The sequence below is a fragment of the Nerophis lumbriciformis genome, linkage group LG19 (genome assembly GCF_033978685.3).
Source record: "Nerophis lumbriciformis linkage group LG19, RoL_Nlum_v2.1, whole genome shotgun sequence".
Taxonomy (NCBI): Eukaryota; Metazoa; Chordata; class Actinopteri; order Syngnathiformes; family Syngnathidae; genus Nerophis; species Nerophis lumbriciformis.
The window spans coordinates 21,154,331-21,173,915 of NC_084566.2; the positions used below are offsets into that span (position 1 = coordinate 21,154,331).

The 19,585-nt window shown below is 38.5% G+C and overlaps 1 protein-coding gene across 1 annotated transcript; it reads left to right on the forward strand.

The window, feature by feature from the left end:
- The first annotated feature begins 2,884 nt into the window (after positions 1-2,884).
- On the forward strand, positions 2,885-18,059 carry LOC140679588 (uncharacterized). The gene is made up of 3 exons (XM_072915258.1): positions 2,885-2,991; positions 8,857-9,294; positions 17,756-18,059. The coding sequence occupies exons 2-3, from the start codon at positions 8,900-8,902 to the stop codon at positions 18,057-18,059; spliced, it is 699 nt and encodes a 232-aa protein (XP_072771359.1). The 5' UTR covers positions 2,885-2,991; positions 8,857-8,899.
- The last annotated feature ends 1,526 nt before the right edge of the window (positions 18,060-19,585 follow it).

Consider the following 19,585-nt stretch of genomic DNA (forward strand, 5'->3'; position numbering starts at 1 on the left):
GTTATGTTTCTTTTGGGTGAAACAATTCACTTACCGTATTTTTCGGACTATAAGTCGCAGTTTTTTTCATAGTTTGGTCGGGCTCTAGTGCGACTTATATATGTTTTTTTCCTTCTTTATTATGCATTTTCTGCAGGTGTGCCTTATACTCCGGTGCGACTTATACTCCGAAAAATATGGTATTCAGTTCAGCTCTGTCTTGTTTATATTGATTTTGGTAACATTTTAGTAACACATAGAAATTAAACATTGGATTTATTTTCTGCAAGTTGACCAACGGCAAGGATTTCGAGGGCAAATTTGCAATCTGGAATACAGTACAGGCCAAAAGTTTGTACATACCTTCTCCTCATTCAATGTGTTTTCTTTATTTTCATGTAGATTGTAGTTTGTCGCTGAAGGCATCAAAACCATGAATGTGTGAGTTATGTACTTAACAAAAAAAAGGTGAAATAACTGAAAACATTTTATATTCTAGTTTTTTCAAAATAGCCACCCTTTGCTCTGATTACTGCTTTGCACACTCTTGGCATTCTCTCGATGAGCTTCGAGCACACCTGTGAAGTGGAAACCATTTCAGGTGACTACCTCTTGAAGCTCATCGAGAGAATGCCAAGAGTGTGCAAAGCAGTAATCAGAGCAAAGGATGGCGATATTAAAGAAACTACAAACCCCGTTTCCATATGAGTTGGGAAATTGTGTTAGATGTAAATATAAACGGAATACAATGATTTGCGAATCCATTTCAACCCATATTCAATTGAATGCACTACAAAGACAAGATATTTGATGTTCAAACTCATAAACTTTATTTTTTTTTTGCAAATAATAATTAACTTAGAATTTCATGGCTGCAACACGTGCCAAAGTAGTTGGGAAAGGGCATGTTCACCACTGTGTTACATGGCCTTTCCTTTTAACAACGCTCAGTAAACGTTTGGGAACTGAGGAGAGACATTTTTTAAGCTTCTCAGGTGGAATTCTTTCCCATTCTTGCTTGATGTACAGCTTAAGTTGTTCAACAGTCCGGGGGTCTCCGTTGTGGTATTTTAGGCTTCATAATGCGACACACATTTTCAATGGGAGACAGGTCTGGACTACAGGCAGGCCAGTCTAGTACCCGCACTCTTTGAATATGAAGCCACATTAATGTCACACGTGGCCTGGCATTGTCTTGCTGAAATAAGCAGGGGCGTCCATGGTAACGTTGCTTGGATGGCGACATATGTTGCTCCAAAGCCTGTATGTACCTTTCAGCATTAATGGCGCCTTCACAGATGTGTAAGTTACCCATGTCTTGGGCACTAATACACCCCCATACGATCACAGACGCTGGCTTTTCAACTTTGCGCCTATAACAATCCGGATAGTTCTTTTCCTCTTTGGTCCGGAGGACACGACGTCCACAGATTCCAAAAACAATTTGAAATGTGGACTCGTCAGACCACAGAACACTTTTCCACTTTGTATCAGTCCATCTTAGACGAGCTCAGGCCCAGCGTAGCCGACGGCGTTTCTGGGTGTTGTTGATAAACGGTTTTCGCCTTGCATAGGAGAGTTTTAACTTGCACTTACAGATGTAGCGACCAACTGTAGTTACTGACAGTGGGTTTCTGAAGTGTTCCTGAGCCCATGTGGTGATATCCTTTACACACTGATGTCGCTTGTTGATGCAGTACAGCCTGAGGGATCGAAGGTCACGGGCTTAGCTGCTTACGTGCACTGATTTCTCCAGATTCTCTGAACCCTTTGATGATATTACGGACCGTAGATGGTGAAATCCCTAAATTCCTTGCAATAGCTGGTTGAGAAAGGTTTTTCTTAAACTGTTCAACAATTTGCTCACGCATTTGTTGACAAAGTGGTGACCCTCGCCCCATCCTTGTTTGTGAATGACTGAGCATTTCATGGAATCTACTTTTATACCCAATCATGGCACCCACCTGTTCCCAATTTGCCTGTTCACCTGTGGGATGTTCCAAATAAGTGTTTGATGAGCATTCCTCAACTTTATCAGTATTTATTGCCACCTTTCCCAACTTCTTTGTCATGTGTTGCTAGCATCAAATTCTAAAGTTAATGATTATTTGCAAAAAAAAAAAAAGTTTATCAGTTTGAACATCAAATATGTTGTCTTTGTAGCATATTCAACTGAATATGGGTTGAAAATGATTTGCAAATCATTGTATTCCATTTATATTTACATCTAACACAATTTCCCAACTCATATGGAAACGGGGTTTGTAGAATATAAAACTTGTTTTCAGTTATTTCACCAATTTTTTTGTTAATTACATAACTCCACATGTGTTAATTCACAGTTTTGATGCCTTCAGTGACAATCTACAATGTAAATAGTTATGGAAATAAAGAAAACGCATTGAATGAGAAGGTGTGTCCAAACGTTTGGCCTGGACTGAATGTAGTTATAATTGCTGAACGACAGCACTTGTTGCTGTCCTATGCAATGCTTGATTAATACGTGCTATTAATATTACATGTTTTATGCCTGGCTTTAATCTGTGATGTGGACCTCCGGACCGAAGCTGCAATGGCCAAGAAGTGTCTTCAGTCCACCATCTAGTGGCGACTGCGTGAGTCTTCATTGAACCTGTTGCACTCAGCTGATCTGCGATCCGATCCTCCCTTCGTTGGTTATGATTGAAAACAATTATTGACAAATCTTCGCAGAGGAGAAGCACGCACAAAGTGACTCATACCAGGGCATGTGTGCGTGCCCGTGCGCGTGACACATTTTAGGGGAGGTGGGCTCGCGTTATCGCCACGCTTCACTCGTGTTTACGCTCCTGCGTGCGTGGATCGCTGCTCTGGCTGCCATCCACCCGCGGTATTTATAGCCCCCCACCTTCTCGGCAGGATTCATCACTAAAGGAATCCACGCATAATCCTCAGCATCCTTCCCAACTTCTGTGGAGCGGGCAGGGAGGGTCTGCGTCGGACTCCATGGAGGACTAAAAGCGTCTAGTGGAGGTAAAAGTGCATGTATCTTTGTTTTATGTGTGACTGCCAATGTGATTTTTTTTGTATTCATGCGCTCTCGTGGTTGATTTGAAGCCAACAGGCAGGGTCCTAATCAGCTGGTCCTAAATAGGGAAATTATTACTGAATTGTGAAGCATTGGGGCTATTTAAAGCCAAATGGATGGCAGCATTCATACTAGTGTGTGTTATTCTGGCAGTGTTTACATAACCCATTTGATTTGTGGACACATTCCACTGTATCACTACTTGTAAACGTCAATTAATGTATTTCAATATTAATAAATGAAGCATATGCACACATTTTATTTTGTTATTTATTCAATAACTATAAGAGGAATCAACGTGCAAATATTTTCTTTTATCAGAAACCTAAGTAACACACTACAGTGCATTTTTCAAGCATTGTCTATTCTAGTAGGGTCTACTTTATTTACCCAATTAGAATCCGTTTGCAAACACTGGATTTTATTAGATTTTCCCAATGAGCATACAGGTGCAAATATTATATTGCTAGCATTTTTAAGCATTTTTTTTTAATTCTATGCAAATATTAGATTTTATGTTTTTTATACCTATTCAAACATTTTATTTGCAGCCCTTTTTTCAAGCATTTTTTTATTTTTTGCAAATATGAGATTTTTTATGATTTACCCAATTCACATCCCTTTGCAAACATTGGATTTTTTCAAATCAAATTAGCATACCTATGCAAACATTTAATTTTGTTTTATTTGTAACTTTTTGTAATTTTTTTATGTTATAATTGACCCATATTGCATCCCTGTGCAAACCTTTATAATTAGTTTTTGTTTTGTTCTGTATTTTATTTGATCAGTGACCCACTTATTTTTTTATTAAAATATATTAATAGGATACATCATTATATTGCATAATATGTATTTATTATTTTTAAATTATAATATTTAATACTTTTTTTATTATATCTATTTAAAGTTGCTGTCATTTAAGTGTCCGTCATAAGGCGCCCTTGTTAATCCAATGACCTCTCGGCTCTTTTTCTGCTCACAACTCTAATAGTTCAGGTCCTGATGAGTGAGTCACTGTTGTGCCTTTGCCTCGCCTCTCCCACACTCACTCATCCTCATCCTCATCCTCCTTTCAGCCTCGGCTCGGTGGCGACACAAGCTCGTTTGGTGTGTCGCTGACTGTGACTATATTGGCTCGACCTGAAACCTGCTGCTTTTACAGCCTTTGCTCCTTTCCACACCCACATATTTGACTGCCTCACACTCTACACACATGCAGCAACCACTGGTTCATGTTTGATTTTTGTTTGGCATAAAGTCAATACAATCCAGAACCTTCAGAAGAAAGACTTAAACTGCCCATTTATGCTTTCATCAGAGCTATCAGAAAAGGTCTACTACTTATTTCTAAGGTCTTTGCTTTATCCATATACAGTACAGGCCAAAAGTTTGGACACGCCTTCTCATTCAATGTGTTTTCTTTATTTTCATGACGATTTACATTGTATAGATTCTAGTTTCTTCAAAATAGCCACCCTTTGCTCTGATTACTGCTTTGCACACTCTTGGCATTCTCTCGATCTTCAAGAGGTAGTCACCTGAAATGGTTTCCACTTCACAGGTGTGCTTGAAGCTCATCGAGAGAATGCCAAGAGTGTGCAAAGCAGTAATCAGAGCAAAAGGGTGGCTATTTTGAAGAAACTAGAATATAAAACATGTTTTCATTTATTTCGCCTTTTTTTGTTAAGTACATAACTCCAAAGACAACGCATTGAATGAGTGGGTGTGTCCAAACTTTTGGCCTGTACTGTATATGATTTCAATGTACAGTGGACCCGCTAAGAAATTATTTATCCTATATAAAAAGCAGCGGAATGAGAATTAACCTGTTCCAGCATCAAATTATCTCCAACTTTAACCTTTATTAATTGTACAGTCAATGTTCTTCAAATGTTTTGGCTTAAAAAGAAGTTAACAAAATGTTGGTACTCACCTTTAATGAACAAAGGGAGATAATTGTGTGTGCCTAGAAGGTGAGCTTATTCACTTAAATACTAATTGCAGCTCACTTTTTTGCTGTCACCGCTTTCGCCATATTGTATTGAGCAGCCAGGACTGACTGTCATGTTCTATGGTTATCATCAGGGGTGTCCGGATAATACTTTGTCACTTCCAATGCGATACCAATATTGGAGCCTTGAGTATTGGCCGATACCAACATTTCCCGATATGATATCAGCACAAATCATGCATACTTTTATTACTTTTTAATGTGGAAAGTTAGAAAAGGCTTGATCGCTTGAAATGACTCAAACCGAGAACAATGATATATATAAAAAAAACACTAACCTATTTATTAGTGACTGTCTGGAATAGACTTAAGCTGTCTTTAAGTTGAAATGAAATATAATTTTTTTTCTAGGGCGACACTTTGTGGCCACAATAATTCATTAAGTTAAGCTAATGGCGCAGTATGTTCAAGGATGCGGACACGTTTGTTACTGGATACTTATACGCTTCTGCCTTGGAAACTTTACTGTATATTTAAGTAATAAACTGGTTTATACTGACAAATGTTTTAGAATGGAATATTGTTCAGCTGAGGACACGTGTTACATATGTCTAACTAGCTTGGGTGCTATTGTGTGCTTAGTTATGTGTAGCTGCAGCTCATGGTAGCCTTTAGTCTACCATGATTACTTTTTGCAAAAGACTTCAAGAAACAACCACAAGAAAATACCAAGCTCATGTGCTTTATTGGAGGACTTTTGGATGTTAACTGGCTGTCCAGCTTTGCAAAAGTAAAAACGCAACAGGACTGCTGTATCAGATCAGGACGCCCTTAGTTATCACCACATTTTTCCTTATGTGGTGGCGTCACACACAAACACACAGCAAACCTAAAGGAGAAGCAAAACATACATTTAAAAAATTACAGTAATTATTTAAATCTAGGTTTTCTAGCTTTTTTTGAGTGAGATACAGAAAAAAATAAGCATGTGGTACCCACTTTAATAAATTGTGTGCATGCTTGTGTATGCTACAACCAATTCAATTTAGCTTCATTGGTGCCCTGAGCGAGGCTCCCTTTCAGCCCTGATTCCAACATGCCAACAGCAGGGATCAGCTCTATTCTCCACCATGAGCACACATGTGGAGAGGTGCATTCACACCCATCCCAAGGCTGTACAGTAACATTTATCACAGGCAGGTCGTTACAATACACATTTATTCCCCCTCATCATTACGGCACCCTTTAAAGCAGGGGTTTCAAACTCAATTTACCTGGGGGCCACTGGAGGCAGAGTCTGGGTGAGGCTGGGCCGCATCAGGTATTCCACAAGAAAAGCTTTGATTAAAAAAAATACAATCTTCTCATAGATCTTTATTTTTGTTTTTTAACACAGAATAAGAAAACAAGAAGAAAAAAAAAAATGTTTGTGGCTGTTGAGAATATTTTAATTCCACTTGGTGTCACTGTCGTGTTTAGCCAACGCATTGAGAACGTAATTTCCGCAATATGCGTCATTTCCGTTTCTTTTTCCAACAGCAGCATGCGAATAATAACCCTGTAGCAGTCTCGCTCTATGTACATGTCTTTCATGATGACATGAAAACCATGGCATTTGCAAATGGGTAACGGGAAAGCGGGCGCAAAAAGGCGACTGCCGTGCTGCTGTTGTTGTTTTAAACATAGTCATAGAAACAAACAAAAAATGACATCATATAGAAATATATGTACTGTAGTGTTCATCGTGTGAGGCGATGCAAATATAAAATAATGACCGTCAAAAAACGGTGCGACCCTATAATTGGTCTGGGTTACTGGGGACTGTTAATGCCGACGGACAGGTGTCGCTATGTGACTGCAGACTACATTAGGCTACATTGAGTTCCTTACTTTTCTTTTATCCCACCGCATACGCATCACTTTAATTTATTTTGTCAGAGAGACACATATATACAGTACGTATATTGCAGTGGCGGGCCGTGTGTTTCCCACCTAGGCCTTCAGTGATGTCCGACTTCAATGATTACCTCTCAAAATACCATAATTGATGTCACCACATTACCGTTGCTGCAGAAATACTATACAGAAACAAATTTACGCACTACAACAGTGTACAAAACGGGTTATTTTCTGGCGCATTTAAAAATCAATAAAGCCGCATCAGCAATTAAAACACATCTTATGTGGTACTGTCAAAATTTAAATTGCAATAAACATATTAAACGTGAAAAAATAAAGAAATAAAATATTTTAACTCACAATTTGTAGCACCCATTCAACGCCGTATAGCCCCTCATAGTCGGTTGATTCGAGTAGAAATGGCGGGCTTTTCCCCATTTCATCGTCTCACAAGATGTAGTTTCTCTTTAAATATCCTTCTTGGAAATGGCCTTGCAAATGTATATCTGCCACCTAATCAACATGTTGCTCTCCTTCTTTGTGAGTACTGGCGAGTTTTCTGTGGCTTACTATGGCTCATATGGCTCCGGTGCCACTTCCTGTTTTCGCAACTTGTGATTGGATACTCACTTGGGACTCCCAAGTGAGTATCCAATCACAGCGTAAGGCCAGCTAGAAGGCCTTACTTACAACAACTCATGTTAAAGTTAAAGTTTAAGTACCAATGATTGTCACACACACACACACACTAGGTGTGGTGAAATTATTCTCTGCATTTGACCCATCACCCTTGACCACCCCCTGGGAGGTAAGGGGAGCAGTGAGCAGCAGCTGTGGCCGCGCCCGGGAATAATTTTGGTGATTTAACCCCCAATTCCAACCCTTGATGCTGAGTGCCAAGCAGGGAGGCATTGGGTCCTATTTTTATAGTCTTTGGTATGACTCGGCCGGAACTGAACTCACAACCTACCGATTTCAGGGCGGACACTCTAACCACTAGGCCACTGAGTAGGTTCTGTCATGATCTGATTGGCTTTCGCACTTATCTATCAACTGTATGTGTCCATTCCCTTGCCGTGCATATACGCCTGCATTGTTGATTCTGAAGGCCTCGGGCAGATTTCATACAGCATGGCAACATAAGCTAGCTGAATTATGATTGGATACAAACTCTAATCTAAAAACAACAGCAATGGAAAGAGCATAATATGACATAAAGAGAATATGAATACTTTTAGATATTTAGGGAAAGTAAATAAAAAATTACTTTTATCTTTAATTATGGTCATGATTTCTGGTTATGTTAGGCCAGCAGAGAAGGCCTTGCTGGCCGTGACGGCACACCACTGGTATAATGTCTCGCTGGGCAGCAACTTTAAAAACTTTTTTTTGGAAGTGTTGTGAACGCAAGGCCCAATAGAAATAAGGCGGGCAGCCAGACTCTCCATGGCAACGCTGCTGTCACTTTCACTCATTGAGAAATGTTTCGCTGCTTGCATCAAGCGCGGTCGATGTCCAGCCCCTGAGAGCTATATATATACCCCACCGTGATTGGTATGTTCGTTCAGCTCCACACAAAACTCTGTAAAGTGCCATTCATATAAAACTTGGGGGCCGCACTAACCTTGAACTTTCATATTAAGATGGGGGCCACAAAATATGGTGTCGCGGGCCACAAGTTTGAGACCCCTGCATTAAAAATGTTGTCCTGGACCATTGCCTATTTGGCTTATATCAAGAACCGCTACTGAATGTAAGTCAATATGTACTGAGCAAAATATCGAATAACAATCTAATACAAAAATCTTTGGGCACCTAACAATTCGATCCGATTCCGATTCCTGGAGTGATGATTTTCTTCTTTTGCAATGTATTATTTGGTAGCATTAATTACATATTGTAGGCCTTTAGAATTATTAATCTAGAAAATTAATATAAATGTATTTTCTGTCCACAGTGCAGCATTGTCGTGAAATGGTGGACTCTAAGCAAGTATAGACATGTTCACCAGTTCAGACCAGTCCCTTTCCGTCTCCCTCCACACTCCGTCCATCTGCGGTCCAGGCGGCGGACAACAGCGGGTTCAGTCCTCCCTGTCCCTCCCCGAACCCGAGGCCTGGAGGAAGCCCGTCCCGGCCGCCCGCACCGGCCTAGCGCAGGGTGTGCGCTCCTGCTCCTTGCAGGTCCCTCACGGCGAGTTCCTGGAGCTTCCCGCTCGAGCCGCCAGCTTTGACTTGCCATGCGGAGAGGATTCAGATCGAGGTTCGGGGTCTCCGAGCCCGGGACATGGAGCACATCGGCGGCGCGGAGGACTGGTGGAGCAGAAGGACATCATCATGGCTCACCAGGCCCATAAAATCCAGAGTACGCCGCAAGCTCGCAGGAAGGAGTGGGAGTAAGTTGGAAAAACACTCAAACTTCTTTAGACAGCAAACTAGTTAAGTCGAATCAGCAGCGCCTCTGCTGGTTATAGCCAAGTAGTGCACTCCATGTTGCCTCCATTGCTCCAAGATGTGATTAATCAATGATCAAATCCCTATTTAACGATACATGCTTCAATTTCCAGTCAGTGTTGCGTCAGAAAGGATGTCTGGTGTGCAAACTGAGTCACAATGATTGAAGTGACCCCTCATAGAAAAAAGCCAAAAGGGGAGGGAAGGAATGTCCACACAATTGACAGGATTGTTAATAAAGCGGACAGGGGCATCGAAATGGGGTGTAAATGAGCAGCAGAGCAGCCCGGACTGGGTTTTTATCAATTTTGAAGATTTTTTTCCTGCCATTTAAAAATGTAATATGGGTACAAAACATCATAAATCTATATGTGGCAGCATAGGTGAAAGTTATGTGCAAGTTTCACTTTTGTATCACTTTCTGGTGCATTCAAATACCTTTAATTAAAGTTAGGGATAGAGTCGTCACTAGTTTTCAAAAACAGGGGAATCTTAATTCCCAGGAGATGCACTAATAATGATTTAATCATAGTAATAAGAATGTATTGTTATTCTTATGCAGCATTGGGATGGGATGAAGGCCCTTTAGGAGTTGTGTGTATAAGAGCCAACAATTTGGTGCTATGCCCCTGTAAGCTAATATTTCCCGACTTCATGATGCTAAAATATGTCACTTGATGGACATAAATTAGTGCAAAATGTTTCAGACGTCTCACTATATTATTCTGAGGATAATTTAGTGTGAGCATTAATATCTTAAATGTATTTTGGACCATTTCTCTTTCAGTAGTTATTGTAGTGTAGCATACTAGGACTTCTAATGATAACTGTAATCAGTTCCAGGGTCAAGCTGTCACCATCATAAAAAATGTATCAACTCTGCAGGAAATTTTAAAAGTAACATTTCACTAGTTTATCTCCGCTACAACTCACATACCCTCTATGTATTGTACTTGTATTTTAAATTGCTTATCATTATGTCATTTTAATATTGTTGTGTATTTTCAAATCCTGTGTAATTTTTAATTGTGGAGGCTCCAGCACCCCCCACAACCCGGAAAGGGACAAGCGGTAGAAAATGGATGAATGGATGGATGTTAAATGCGCCATAAAAGGACTACAGATGGAAATTAGCATGGTGCTAAAGCTGTTGCAGCCATCTTCTTAATGTAACTGCCCATTGTCCTTCAAATAAACAAATACAAACAAACAAGCGTAAACATAAGCCAACCGCTGTTAATAAGAGCAAAATGTGTTATTATCTCTTTAGCCATATTGTACTGAGTAGCCAGGACAGATAAGCATGAGTGTGCTTTTTCATACGTCACGATAAGTCCCATTTCTGGTTCTACGGTCGCCATTACACCTTTGTCTTTACCATTATTGGTACCCTTTAGTGGTGGTATCACAAGAAAACATAGCAAAAGAAAAAATGTAATTTAGTTTTATGGAGGAGAGGGATTCATGGTGTGAACTATAATTAAGATGGAGATGTTCTTATTGGCTACATGATGACTGGTTGTGTTTCAAGCCTTTTATCTTGAGCTTTGACCACTGAGCTTTTTTGGGGTCTTTTTTGAAGGATCCCAAATGAGTCCGGTGATGCAAATGTTTTCTTGCATGTTCATCACAGTCTTATTTCCTTCTCCTCGCTCTATTCGTTTAAAGTCATTACAGCCATAGAATGGATGTGAGTGAGTCACCATGACAGGATGTACATGTGTTCTGTTGCCGCCCTGCATGGAAGCAATATTTGCAGCCTTCTTTTGTTGAGATGCATTGTTCCACTCATGAATCACCCATTCAGCTCCACTACTTGCATCCTTCTAATCTCCGCTTTGACTTTTATTTTATATTGTGTGTTTATGTTTGTTTGTGTGTGTGTGTGTGTGTGTGTGTGTGTGTGTGTGTGTGTGTGTGTGTGTGTGTGTGTATATGTGTATAACATTGCTGTTTAGGACTGCAGCCCCATTAATGACCTCGCTGAGGGTGCAGTGATTAGCTGCTTTCCAACACTTGAACATGGAGTGGTAGTACTCCATCAGCCTGACACCCCTAAACCCAGCACATAACCAGCCCCTCACATTCTCCTTCCTCTGTCTCTGGACCTCCAACGCCCACTCCACATCATGTGTATTGTACTGTCAGTGTCGTTCTCTCTTGTTGCTCATTTTGTTTGCAACCCTCGGGCGTTTACTGCACGGGCAATCATAGAACAGAACACATTGAGAAGGTAAAAAGGATGGAGCAGGCTGCACTATTTCCGATGTATTGCAGTTATTTGTCCATTAGGGGATGCTAGGGAATCATAGGAGAGCAGCAGGAAAGCGGTGCAGGATGCATTAAGAGTTGAAACCTTCTTTCATTTCGTCTAAAAATGTATTATTTGAGCTTGCAAAGGATTAGAACATTTTGGGTAATTTGGGTAACTTTCTTAAAATAACATATACTTTGGGGGAATTTTCAATGAATGACTATTGTCAATTTCCTGGAAATTTAGGAAAAAACATCATAGTAAATACCAAAACAATATGTTTGTATATAGAAATAACGCAGGCTTGTTTAAAAAAATTAGATTGAGAAATTGTAATTTAATTATTATGTTTGTGTATTGTAACTTATTCTTATTATTTTGTAGTAATAATCCCTCATTGAATATTCCAACTAACATTATTTATATTTTCTCAATTTATTTAATCAATTCATTCATTTAAATTAAATGTATTTATTTCAAAATGATATATATATAGATATATATATTAGGGCTGTGAATCTTTGGGTGTCCCACGATTCGATTCAATATCGGTTCTTGGGGTCACGATTCGATTCAAAATCGATTTTTTTTTTTTCAATTCAACACGATTCTCGATTCAAAAACGATTTTTTTCCCGATTCAAAAGGATTCTCTATTCATTCAATACATAGGATTTCAGCAAGATCTACCCCAGTCTGCTGACATGAAGCAGAGTAGTAGATTTTTGTAAAAAGCTTTTATCATTGTAAAGGACAATGTTTTATCAACTGATTGCAATAATGTAAACTTGTTTTAACTATTAAATGAACTAAAAATATGACTTATTTTATCTTTGTGAAAATATTGGACACAGTGTGTTGTCAAGCTTATGAGATGTGATGCAAGTGTAAGCCACTGTGACACTATTGTTCTTTTTTTTATATATATACATGTCTAATGATAATGTCAATGAGGGATTTTTAATCACTGCTATGTTGAAATTGTAACTAATATTGATACTGTTGTTGATAATATTCATTTTTGTTTCACTACTTTTGGATTGTTCTGTGTCGTGTTTGTGTCTCCTCTCAATTGCTCTGTTTATTGCAGTTCTGAGTGTTGCTGGGTTGGGTTTGGTTTTGGAATTGGATTGCATTGTTATGGTATTGCTGTGTATTGTTTTGTTGGATTGATTAATTAAAAAATAAAATAAAATAAATAAATAAATTTGAAAGATAAAAACGATTTTTAAAAATGAGAATCGATTCTAACAATACTATTTGTATATTAATAATGTAATAATGACAATAATAATTATAATGAATAATAATATTAATCCCATGCAAATCAATCAATCAATCAATCAATGTTTATTTATATAGCCCTAAATCACAAGTGTCTCAAAGGGCTGCACAAGCCACAACGACATCCTCGGTACAAAGCCCACATAAGGGCAAGGAAAAACTCACCCCAGTGGGACGTCGATGTGAATGACTATGAGAAATCTTGGAGAGGACCGCATATGTGGGTACCCCCCCCCCCCCCCCCCCCCTCTAGGGGAGACCGAAAGCAATGGATGTCGAGTGGGTCTGACATAGTATAGATATTTTATTTTATTCTATCCGCTTTGGATAAACGGAAGGATGGATGGTTGAATAATAATACAAAAAATAATACAATCATATAAATAATAATAATGCTTTTAATCCAACTCAAATAATACGGACATTGTTAGAAATGTATGGAAGATTTCCTTCATATTTTATCATTATATCTCATACCTATTCCGATACATACTACAGTTCTACATCATGGTTGGAAGCTTCAAGTGGCAGTCGCTGGTGGAAACAAACATAATGTTGGTAGAAGCGGATATCCGTTGCTAGGTAACAGAGAGCCTGAGAGTGGAAAAAATAAAATAAAACACTCAAACACTTGAGTCAACTTTGGCCCAAAGCCTATTCTCAATTATATAAATGCTGTGCACAAGTATAGCCCACTTTAGCCCGTTCCTGTACTCGTGTGTGTGTGTGTGTGTGTGTGTGTGTGTGTTGTGTAGTGTACTGTAATGTCATGGCCTCTTCCTGTGCGCACAGGAAGTTGCATCAAAGGCCTCCTAATGTCATATTTCCTTCCGCCAGGAGGTTATGCTATCACCAGAGTTTTTCTGTTGGTTAGTTTGTTAATTAGCAACATAACTCGATAAGTTATGGACGATCAAACGGAAACTAACCTTCCTTTGCCGTTTCATCGGTAGGGCATAAAGTTTCTGACGCGTGATTTCCTTCAATCCGCTGTTCCTACATCTTACACCAATAACAACAGGCTGATGCCAATCCACAGTATAAAACAATTACAGTATTTATTTTCACTTTTCCTTCTGATGATCAATGACAAGAATGTCAAAAATGATAAAGATTACGTTATCACAAAGACCTCATTAAAGCGATCAGATACATTCAGACATGTTGGTCAGAAAAGCTGTTGCTTCAATGCCTTGCTGAATTTTCAAAAACTTAACATAGCCCCTTTTACGGCAGTTGGTGGCACTTTCCAACACCCAATATAAAAGCAGAGCAAACTAATTGAGCCCAGATACATCAATATGCAATGAAAAGTATCTCCAGCTACATTTCAATAAAATACTGTATAACTGTCATGATCCATTCATTGCCTGGATCATGTTTTATTTTAGTTTGACTCCCTTAGTTTTGTTTTCAGTACCCCTGGGTTTGTGTTTCTTAGTTGCCATGGGTGCTGATTATTTCCACCTGCCTCTGATTAGTGTTCGGGACGCTCACCTGCTCCTGGGCAATAATCAGAGAGCGATTTATTCCTGCCTTTCGCCCCACTCAGTCTGGCTGTCTTGTTTGTTCCATGCAACAAGTTACGTGTGTATACCGTTTGATTTATGAGCTAAGCTTCGCCATTTGCTTGTTTTCCATGCTAAGCTTTCGCGTTAGCTTTTCCATGCTAAGCTTTACCGTTAGCTTTTCCATAGCTACCTGTGCTATTGGCACACTTTCCTGTATTTTTGGATTTTGCCTGATTTATGAAAAAAACAATCATTGTTCTACCTGCATGCTGCTTCCGGAGTTCCGTCTGCATCTTGGGGGAATGATCCTCGCATTAACATGCGACCCCGCCGTAACAATAACAAAATAGCAAATATACAACCATGTGTGTTTCTGTGTGATTTGAATTCCTGAAGACAACCTCAATGTTATTCGTGGCGGTCCACATGAAATAAACAAATACATGTGAAACACTGGCACGGTGGAAGAGGGGTTAGTGCGTCTGCCTCACAATACGAAGGTCCTGAGTAATCGTGAGTTCAATCCCGGCCTCGGGATCTTTCTGTGTGGAGTTTGCATGTTCTCCCCGTGACAGTGTGGGTTCCCTCCGGGTACTCCGGCTTCCTCCCACCTCCAAAGACATGCACCTGGGGATAGGTTGATTGGCAACACTAAATGGTCCCTAGTGTGTGAATGTGAGTGTGAATGTTGTCTGTCTATCTGTGTTGGCCCTGCGATGAGGTGGCGACTTGTCCAGGGTGTACCCCGCCTTCCGCCCGATTGTAGCTGAGATAGGCTCCAGCACCCCCCACAACCCCGAAGGGAATAAGCGGTAGAAAATGGATGGATGGATGGATGGATGCTGCAAAAATGTTGGCTGCTCCAAAGTTTTGGACTGAACTAGTGACCTGCGATAGTTGCATGTGGCTCTTTTGTCGACAAGTTACACTGCGCCGCTGAGCAGACGTGTCGTTGCGCTCTCAAAAGTCGTCCAGCGTTGGTGTGTGCATGCACGTGAACGTGTGTGTGTGTGCATATTTCTGTAGGAAGCGCTATTGTGGCTTTTGTTGGCAGAAATAAAAAGAACGGGAGCATGGAATTGGAGAGAGCCATGTCGCTATGGAAACAACAGACAGAGACAGTAGGAGATACTGTAGGGAGAGAGAGGAGCAGAAAGAAAGATGTTGTTTGGAGGGATGGACAAACATTTTCCTTTGGCTGTGTATAGTGGTGTGTCTTGTGTAAGAGTACATCATGAGATGCTAATGTACGACTATTCTGTCTTAATTATTTTTTGCAACTCACTTGGAAACTTAATCATGTTTTACTCTCCTCCTCCCAGATCTGCACTTGTTTGCCAAGCATACATTTGTCACTCTGTCTTGGCCGCCTTCACAATCCCCCCCGTCTGAGCCCTCAAATGATGCCCATCTGCACACTTTCCCTACTTGCGTCTCACGGCCCTTATTTAGCTTGCTTTGTTTAGTAAACTACAAACGATGCTATTCTCGACTTGTACTTGCATTTTTTGAAGGGTGCGGTGTACATGGTCATCTTTAAGAGTATATTTTTGAATGCTGCCGGGAGGATGGGTGTGCAGCGGCAGCGGAAGCAGATGGAGCGAGCAGTTGCCTAATGAGGTCTCACTTGTAGCACCCAGCTTGGCGAAAAAGACCCGTCTTTCTTCTTCTCCTCGACAAAAAAAGGGAGCAGCCCTAAGATCTATTTCACGCTCTATTTTTACGCCTGAATTTTGCTCCCATATTAGCACAATGGCCTACTTTTTAAATATTTTTAAAGTGCATCCTATTATTTTATAATTACTTTAAATGAAGTTGTTTTTTAGGTGCCTCATTTGCTTTTATTGTCTATTTTTTAATTTGCAGGACAAATCATTTTACAAATAACATGCCGTAAATGTGTGCCTTTTTTGCAGTTTTGTTAAATAGCATTGATAGATCTTATTTGATTGCATTTTTACTTATTTTTTTTACTTTATATTACAAATATTTTTTAAGTTATTATTCTTTAGATTTTGTTGGGTTTCTTTTCTATTATTTATAACAGTTTCCTTCTTAAATTAATGCTTTACTAATCTGTTTGAATTTTGTTTATATTTTAAATATATAATAGAAAAACAAATATTCAAAAAGTTTTTTTTTGTTTTTTTTTATAGTTTTCCAATGAAAAGTACATTAATAGTGCAATATTATTTTTTGGGATACTCACTTGTTTTTTTCCCGTTTTTCTTTCTATTTTTCAGTAAGAAGTGCACCATTATTTTACATTAATGTGGCATTATTCAGAATATATTGTATATTCATACATTATATGATTTTTTTTAAATTATGAAACACGTAATATATATATACTGTATATATATAAGTATATATATATATATATATATGTATGTATATATGTATATATATATATATATATATGTATATATGTATGTATATATGTACATATATGTGTGTATATACATATATGTATGTATATACTGTATGTATATATATATATATATATATATATATATACATATGTATGTATATACATACGTATATATGTGTATATATATATATGTATATATGTATGTATGTATATGTATATACTGTATATACGTATATATGTGTATATATATACACATACTTATATATTTATATATATATACATACATATATATATATATATACATTCATATATATATATATGTATATTTATATATATATACATACACACATATATATATATATATATATATATATATATATATATATATATATATATATATATAATTATATAATTATAAGCAACATATTTTTTTAAATAAAAATGCATAGATAGAATACAAATCATAAATAATTATAATTTATTTAATCAATATTTTCTATTATAATATCTGTATTATATAGCTGTATAGCTGATTGTAATCTATGCTCATTTATTGAATAGTTTCTGCTAGTTTTTTTGTTTTTTTGCTTTTCATACACAACACAATATGACATGTTTTAGCTTTAAAACTCCTAAATGCATGGTAACCACATACAGTAGATACCCCCACCGCCCTATCCTCCTCCGTACACTTCCTCCTTTAATGGAGATGATGTTGTGGGAGGGTTAATGCTTAATGTGTTAGCTCTCCTGGCTGCCTGACTACTTCTCCTCCTCCCTCAGCAGTGCTGCAGGTGACAACACATCGCTGCGTGCATGTATGCGCGCACGGAGAGGGGGGGAGGGCGCGTGAAGTTTGCAAGGACTTCCGGCGGCTGGTGAACGAGGACTAAAAGCTCCTGATGAAAAGTTGCTTTTTAGACGAGGAGTTTGCTATGGAGTGACTTTTTTTTGGACAATTGTTCCTCTCACCTGTCTATGTAGAATGGCTCGCTTCGGAGACGAGTCCGCCCCCAGCACCGTGGACTCCGGGGATGGGGACGTGGAGCGAGGCGTTGACGCTCAGGACCCGGCGACGGCAGCTGCCGGTGGCGATGTTGCCGGTGCGCTGACGGCGTCCATGAAGCAAGCCAAGGCGCAGAGGGCCAGGACTATGGCTCTGTACAACCCTGTGCCGCACCGGCAGAACTGTCTGACTGTCAACAGGTCGCTGTTTATATTTGCAGAAGACAACATCATCAGGAGATATGCACGGCGCATCATCGAGTGGCCATATCCTTTTTCCTGACGTTGTGTGAAGTTCAGCACCGCGGACAGCGCCACTCTCCAACGCCCAGTCGTAAATATAACACTATTTCCTTACATCTTTATTGACTTCTCTATGTTATTCTTTCAACTAGAATCTTTTTTTTAACCAGCTCTTCTTATCTGACTCATGCCGTATATGGGAAAAAGTATTAGTAAGTGCTAAATATGAATTGTATTAATTATATAACTCAACCCTAATTAATTAGGTGCCTAATATGTATGTGGTGATCAAATAAAACTCGAAAATATATCATGTATTTCCTAAACATTTTGGAAAAATATAGATGGTAATTTCCGCTTATGCCTCATTGTGGCTTGTGCAGCCCTTTGAGACACTCGTGATTTAGGGCTATATAAATAAACTTTGGTTGATTGATTTATTGATAGTTGTAGCAACTATATATGTTGAAAAGTTATCGTCCCATTTAACCAGTGCATCAAAAAAAATAAAAGGAACATTTTGTTTAAAAATGGAAAATATGTTTTTAACCAATGTCATCCAAGCAGACTCGTCAATATAATAAAAACAATGGAATACTGACTAATGGGAAATGTTGTCGCCTACACCTACAAATGTGTTTATACATGGAAAAAATTACTTAAAATGTCAATATCATCAAATCAGAATAGTCCATTGAAATAAAAATAATGCCTAGTGGGGTACATTGTGGTTGTTTACAACTAAAAATGTGTGTATGTATTAATAAATTACTTATTTTTATTTTTTGACCCAATATAATACAATCTGAATAGTCCAAAAAAATAATAACAATGCCGAGTGGGGTACATTGTGGTTGTCTACAACTACAAATGTGTTTTTGAATGAAAAAATGACTTAAAATGTATCATCAAATCAGAATAGTCCATTGAAATAAAAATAATTCCTATTGTGGTACATTGTGGTTGTTTACAACTAAAAATTTGTGTATGTATTGAAAAAAAACTTTATTTATTCTTTTTTTTTTTTAACCCAATATAGTCCATGAAGATAAAAAAAATAACAATCCCTCGTGGGGTACATTGTGGTTGTACATGTGTTTAAGTATGAAAAAAATGACTTAAAATGTGCTTTTACCCAACATAATCCAATCAGTATTGTCCATAAAAATAAAAACAATGCCTACTGGTGTACAGTGTAGTTGTCTACAACTACAAATGTGTTTATGAATGAAAAAAATGACTTAAATGTGTTTTTACCCAACATAATCCAATATGTATACTCCATAAAAATAATACCTAGTGTGGTAAATTGTGGTTGTCTACAGTTACAAACTTTTTAGATATGAAAAATTGGCTTCTTTGCTTTCTGACCGTCTCTTCAGGATGCACCATTTTGTGGGCGATATTATTTACGTGACTCTACTTTGACAGTGCTTCCATAGCGAGTCTACTGACAGTTCCAATTGTACGCTAATTTGTATTAGGAATGGCAACAGCAGAGGATGCAGCAACATGAGGATAGAGAAAAAGAATGAGCTTATTTACTACAGCGCGTACTACAATGGT